The 7500-nt window shown below is 44.9% G+C and overlaps 1 protein-coding gene across 1 annotated transcript in view; it reads right to left on the reverse strand.

Annotated features, from left to right (window-relative positions):
* Positions 1-7500, reverse strand: part of LOC129843737 (A disintegrin and metalloproteinase with thrombospondin motifs 17-like) — a 60769-nt gene that overhangs the window by 32100 nt on the left and 21169 nt on the right. Inside the window, exon 5 of the mRNA XM_055912319.1 lies at positions 612-732. Within this exon, the coding sequence (XP_055768294.1) occupies positions 612-732 (121 nt within the window). The remainder of the gene's footprint in view (positions 1-611; positions 733-7500) is intronic.

Raw genomic sequence — 7500 nt, forward strand, 5'->3', positions numbered from 1 at the left:
AATTTATTTAGCATGCTAGCAGATACTCATAGACTTCTAGTCATTATGCTACCGCTAGTTAGCATTGGCTCGCGAAACTACCTCTAACTTCTTTCTTACTGAACACAGAAACATAAAAATAGTCTCCACAAGTTAATTTGACTCTGGGGAAGTAGATAAAGGGCCTCAAAATTACACTCTGGCTCTATTTTCAATACATTCATGTGCGGCTCCCGCCAGAGAAAAGTTGACAAAAATTGCGTCCAGTGTAGCAGGTAAAGACTGACGGCCCAATGTAACTCCTATGTAACTGTAACTGGTGTACACCAAATCTGTCCTCTTCATATTTGCCTGTCATTTCTGATCTCTCTTTTAGTGGAGTAGGACTACGGTAATAACATACACTCATCCCTTTTCCATTCTGTTCCCATCAGGGTCATGTTCATTAGGCACCAACCGGAAGAAAAGAGACAGACATAGGGAAGGATTAGCTGGACTTCACTAACGCTCATTTTATATTTCTGTTGCAAAATGTTTGAACACGTTTTCCATTGTGTGCCATTATGAACAAGACCCAGATATTCCCAACTGAAAAATACATGTTTAGAACCTCCCCCTAACCCAGTACTCACCCCTGCCCTTGGTATGGTTGAAGTCTCCCTTGACTATCTTACAGGAGTGTCCATCTCCGTTACACACCCCACAGCGGTCCTCCCTGGCTGACGAGCCGATGATGCCATCGCAGCCGATTTTCTGCAGACAGTAAGTAGACAACTTAACAAAACAAAGTACACATGAAGTAGTCAACATCAAGGAATATACAGGCTACGTCCCAATTATTTCCCCTTCCTAGCAAAGTGTCCCTTCAGTGGTTTAAGAAAGATGGAAGGTGGAAACTATGCTTCTAGATGTGTGGGAAGTAGTAGACAAGAGTACACGTCAGGAGAAGGTAGGATATATTGATTCTAGATGTGTGGGAAGTAGTAGACAAGAGTACACGTCAGGAGAAGGTAGGATATATTGATTCTAGATGTGTGGGAAGTAGTAGACAAGAGTACACGTCAGGAGAAGGTAGGATATATTGATTCTAGATGTGTGGGAAGTAGTAGACAAGAGTACACGTCAGGAGAAGGTAGGATATATTGATTCTAGATGTGTGGGAAGTAGTAGACAAGAGTACACGTCAGGAGAAGGTAGGATATATTGATTCTAGATGTGTGGGAAGTAGTAGACAAGAGTACACGTCAGGAGAAGGTAGGATATATTGACTGGGATGCAACCGCACTCTAATGAAGTCCATCTCTGAATAAACACTGACCGGACTATCGGTCTACTAGCGGACTGCATTCTGACTCCAAAACAATGCTAGTGAAATAGGAAAAGGCTGTTCCTCTCTGACTCACTCCCCACTCACTCCCCTCCCCTCACTGACTTCTCATCATGGATTTGAAACTATTAGATAGATGTACAAAACATCCCAATAGCTCCATCTAGTATGTCTGATAGAGTAGAGAGGAACTGCCACCTATTCAATCCTCTCAGATCTTCAAGGGCCAGTCAATAAGGACAGAGGAAGCAGAGGGACTTGGAGAATCAGGGCCTTTATTCATAGTAGGAGTGCTGATCTAGGATCAGTTCCCCCCTGTCTGTATAATCGTATTAATTAGTATCTAAAAGGAAGAAACATTATGAATACGACCCCAGAACACTGTGGGAAAAACAACAAGTTGGTCCATTGTAAAAACGGAAAGAGAAGCTATAATACGTTCAGACATCAAAGGCGAGTGATATTAGTCTAGATTCACCAGCACATAACCTATTGTATGTTTAGGGATTGTTTAATCCTTCCCAGCAATTATCACAGAGTTAAATCAGCTGTGTACTCACAAACAACTCCAATTACCCAAAGCCATTTACACACTCCCAAGCAGCACAAACAGTAAAACACAAACAAGAATATTTACACACCAACAGACATATGAACGCACACACACACACACACACATGCATGCACAAACACATAAACGCAGTCAGTCATTGTGTGTGGAGTGTGTGTGAGTTAGGAGTGTGTAGTGTGTGTGGTGTGTGTGTGTGTGTGTGTGTGTGTGTGTGTGTGTGTGTGTGTGTGTGTGTGTGTGTGTGTGTGTGTGTGTGTGTGTGTGTGTGTGTGTGTGTGTGTTGTTTCCTGGACTGCCTGAGTCAGTAATACTCTAAATACTCTGTAGAAAATCCAATCTGTACATCTGGATCATAGGAACTTGATGATTCAGAACACACACACACACACACACACACACACACACACACACACACACACACACACACACACACACACACACCCACACACACACACACACACACACACACACACACACACACACACACACACACACACACACACGCAGACAATCTGGACAATTTTTGCTGAAACAGACTACGAACATATGGACACAGAGAATCTGGACCAAGATTGACTTTTGCTGATTCAGTGAGGCAGCAGTAGCATCATGTGGGTCTCCATTACCCAGCAGCCTTTAGGCTTCTCTTCTGACAAGACTGACTGTGTTTTCACAACATTTCTGATTTTCTCTCTCTGTCCCCTCTCTGTGATGCTGTTTTCACAGCATTCCTGAATTTCATACAGCGTAGCTTAGCATAACATTGACACTTCCCCCTCTCTCCCCCTCCTCTTTCTCTCTCTCTCTCCTCTTTCTCCATTTCAATTCAATTTAAGGGGCTTTATTTCTCTCTCCTCTTTCTCTGTTTCTCTCTCTCTCCATTTCTCTCTCTCCTCTTTCTCCAGGGGGGGGGGGGGGGCTGAGAGAGAGGGAGAGAGGGGGGGGGAGAGACACAGAGAGCGAGACAGAGACAGAGAGGGTGGAGAGAGACTCATTCCTTTTGTTACCTACATCCAGATGATGATAAATATGTAGCAAAAGAAAAGCAGAGGAGAAGAAGAAAGGAAACCAAAGGAGAAGACAGGAGAGGAATAGGAAGGGTGAAAGAGGAGGCTACAGACAGATGAGAGGAAAGAAGATACAGAGAGAGGAGAGGAAGAGGAGGAGGAAAGAGGAGGATACAGACAGAGGAGAGGAAAGAAGATACAGAGAGAGTAGAGGAAGAGAAGGAGGAAAGAGGAGGATACAGACAGAGGAGAGGAAGAGGAGGAAAGAGGAAAGAGGAGGATACAGAGAGAAGAGAGGAAAAGGAGGATACAGAGAAAGGAGACGATAGGAGGGGGAAAGAGGAAGATACACTCTTCTCCTTCGGTTTCCTTCCTTCTCCTCTGATTTTCTGTATTTGTGTTGGGGGGCTAGGGTCAGTCTGTTAAATCTGGAGTATTTATCCTGTCTTATCCGGTGTCCTGTGTGAATTTAAGTATGCTCTCTCTAATTATCTATCTCTTTTTCTCTCTTACTCTTTTTCTTTCTTTCTCTCTCTCTCTCTCGGAGGACCTGAGCACTAGGACCATTCCTCAGGACTACCTGGCATGATGACTCCTTGCTGTCCCCAGTCCACCTGGTCATGCTGCTGCTCCAGTTTCAACTGTTCTGCCTGCGGCTATGGAATCCTAACCTGTTCACCGGACGTGCTACCTGTCCCAGACCTGCTGTGAGCGGTAGAGATACTCTGAATGATCGACTATGAAAAGCCAACTGACCTGTTGCACCCTCTACAACCATTGTGATTATTATTATTTGACCCTGCTGGTCATCTATGAACATTTTAACATCTTGGCCATGTTCTGTTATAATCTCCACCTGGCACCACCAGAAGTGGACTGGCCACCCCTCATAGCCTGGTTCCTCTCTAGGTTTCTTCCTAGGTTCCGGCTTTTCTAGAGAGTTTTTCCTAGCCACCGTGCTTCTACACCTGCATTGCTTGCTGTTTGGGGTTTTAGGCTGGGTTTCTGTACAGCACTTTGTGACATCAGCTGATGTAAGAAGGGCTTGATAAATACATTTGATTGGATAGAAGGGGGAAAGAGGAGGGTACAGAGAAAGGAGAGGAAAGAGGAGGAAAGAGGAGGATACAGAGAGAGAAGAGGAAAGAGGAGGAAAGAGGAAGATACAGAGAGAGGAGAGGAAGGAATAGAATAATAGAAGGATTGAGAGAAGGAAAAGAGAGAGGATAGGAAGAGGATGGGAGTGTGGGAAAGAGACTAGCTTTAGTATGAGTGTGTGTGTGTGTGTGTGTGTGTGTGTGTGTGTGTGTGTGTGTGTGTGTGTGTGTGTGTGTGTGTGTGTGTGTGTGTGTGTGTGTGTGTGTGCGCGTCCATACATGTTCGAGTAAAATGAGAAGGTGACAGATTGGAGCAATCAGCCCTAACACTCCACCACTGGACAGTAGGGTACTACTTCCTACCTGGCGGCTAGCACAGACACACACACACACACACACACACACACACACACACACACACACACACACACACACACACACACACACACACACACACACACACAGGTATATCTTACAATGTTATCTGCTTTGCCATGACTTGGATGACTAAATTGATTAGTCAAATTATCTATGGTAATATAAAATGATGCTAAGTTTTACATCATAAATGTAAGGCGAAACACTTTTTATGGCCTGGCATCACTCTCCGCTTTTGCTGTCCAATGTTTGACTTCATTGATTAAGATAGATTACAGATGTAGGGATCTTAATTTGTTTGCAACAGCAGCAACAGAAAATATGAATAATTATGTGAATTATAATTAACGGACATATCTGTAGGGGTTGATACATTTGTCGGGAAATTTCTAAGTGTAAATTACAAACTTCAGAAGCCTTTTTAAACCTCAAATACCTCAAAAGTTATCCTGCAACAGGGTGATCAAATTAAGATCCTATATCTGTAGAGAATGGAGACCTGCACACTGATGAACGCTTCCACTGTGTTTTTGTGCAATGTTTCACTTGGAAGTCATCGTCAGGCATAAAAGACCAAACCATTTAGATTTGACATTAAGAAGCGGCTGATGTATGTGGCATATGAACTGCTCTGCCATTTACATGAAACCAGTTGCACAGCATTGTGACAAGAGCAAGTGAGAAGCATTATATTCCTTCACCTTTTCCTCATAGAAGTCACATCTGACTCAGCCATGGCTCTGAGAGCATTCACCCTGCTAATGCTCTCTCTGCTCCACCAGTGTGTCCCTCACCCACTCAGCCTGGGACGAATCATGATCTTTAGCTACTCCCAGTACCAGTCTACCTCATCCCAGACGAGGTGTATGTCATCCCCCAGAAGCTCACCGGTGTCGAGACTCGTTCAGAAAATCATCAGTACTCAGCTGGAGCATCACAGTTCCACGTCTCAATCCATCAATGGTTCGGCAGGTAGGCTAGTGGTTAAGACCATTGTGCCAGTAGGTTCTCCTGAGTGGCGCAGCGGTCTAAGGCACTGCATCGCAGTGCTAGCTGTGTTACTACAGATCCTGGTTCGATATCAGGCTGTGTTGCAGCCGGCCGCGACTGGGAGACCCATGGGGCGACACACAATTGGCCCAGCGTCATCCGGGTTAGAGGAGGGTTTGGCCGGCCGGGATGTCCTTGTCCTATCGCACTCGAGAGACTCCTGTGGTGGGCCGGGCGCATGCACGCTTACACGGTTGCCAGGTGTACAGTGTTTCCTCCGACACATTGGTGCAGCTGGCTTCTGGGTTAAGCGTGCTTGGCGGGGTTGTGTTTCGGAGGACGCACGGCTCTTGACCTTCACCTCTCCTGAGTCCGTACGCGAGTTGCAGTGATGGGACAAGACTGTAACTACCAATTGGGGAGAAAAAAGGGGGTAAAATGTTTTTTATAACATTTTTTATAAATGAGTATTGGGCCAGTAACCGAAAGGACCCCCAACCATGCACTTTGACAAACATTGGCCTGTGGGTGAATCTAGTTGCCTACCCCTACTGTGGACTGTAGGCTAAGTGGACTCATGGACTAAGGACAGTCTTAAACTATGGCTCAGCCTCACATGGAAGGGTCAATAATTCATTTGAAGCTACTGTAGCTGGTCCTTCAGTGCGTTTAATTGAACGGGTCTCTCTATCTCTCTCTGTCTCTCTCTGCCTCATCCCTCTCTTTCTCCTCCTTCATTCTGTGAAATGACTGAGACTGTTCCTGTTTTTTCTGTGGGTATGTTTGTGATGTAGCCTAGGTTTTCCGGCAGGGAAAAGGTTTTCCGGCAGTGAAAAGGTTTCCTGGCAGTGAAAAGGTTTCCCGGCAGTGAAAAGGTTTTCCGGCAGGGAAAATGTTTTCCGGCAGGGAAAAGGTTTTCCCGGCAGTGAAAAGGTTTCCCGGCAGTGAAAAGGTTTCCCGGCAGTGAAAAGGTTTCCCGGCAGTGAAAATGTTTTCCGGCAGGGAAAAGGTTTTCCCGGCAGTGAAAAGGTTTTCCGGCAGTGAAAAGGTTTTCCGGCAGTGAAAAGCGTTGTTGAACGTTCTGTTTGGCCAGGAACCGGGTCAGACCCAGGGATATTATTCAAAGTGATGGTCTCTACACCCGTTAGGGTTGAGTTTGAGTATTATAAAGTTATTAACAGTGTGGATATGTTTCAGGAGGTGTGTGGGCTCAGGGGCTGTCTGTACAGCTGGAGAGGAGGGGTTGGATATACGGTTGTAATGTGTCGCGGGAGGTAGTATTATATTGTACTGTGTAATGTGGTGCTGGATGGTGTATTGTATTGTACTGTGTAATGTGGTGCTGGATGGTGTATTATATTGTACTGTGTAATGTGGTGCTGGAGGGTGTATTGTATTGTACTGTGTAATGTGGTGCTGGAGGGTGTATTATATTGTACTGTGTAATGTGGTGCTGGATGGTGTATTATATTGTACTGTGTAATGTGGTGCTGGAGGGTGTATTATATTGTACTGTGTAATGTGGTGCTGGAGGGTGTATTGTAATGTACTGTGTAATGTGGTGCTGGAGGGTGTATTATATTGTACTATGTAATGTGGTGCTGGAGGGTGTATTATATTGTACTGTGTAATGTGGTGCTGGAGGGTGTATTGTATTGTACAGTGTAATGTGGTGCTGGAGGGTGTATTGTATTGTACAGTGTAATGTGGTGCTGGATGGTGTATTATATTGTACAGTGTAATGTGGTGCTGGAGGGTGTATTGTATTGTACTGTGTAATGTGGTGCTGGAGGGTGTATTGTATTGTACTGTGTAATGTGGTGCTGGAGGGTGTATTGTATTGTACAGTGTAATGTGGTGCTGGAGGGTGTATTGTATTGTACTGTGTAATGTGGTGCTGGAGGGTGTATTGTATTGTACAGTGTAATGTGGTGCTGGAGGGTGTATTGTATTGTACAGTGTAATGTGGTGCTGGAGGGTGTATTGTATTGTACTGTGTAATGTGGTGCTGGATGGTGTATTGTACTGTGTAATGTGGTGCTGGAGGGTGTATTGTATTGTACAGTGTAATGTGGTGCTGGAGGGTGTATTGTATTGTACTGTGTTATGTGGTGCTGGAGGGTGTATTGTATTGTACTGTGTAATGTGGTG

This window comes from Salvelinus fontinalis, unplaced genomic scaffold, assembly GCF_029448725.1.
Source record: "Salvelinus fontinalis isolate EN_2023a unplaced genomic scaffold, ASM2944872v1 scaffold_0156, whole genome shotgun sequence".
NCBI classification, from domain to species: Eukaryota; Metazoa; Chordata; class Actinopteri; order Salmoniformes; family Salmonidae; genus Salvelinus; species Salvelinus fontinalis.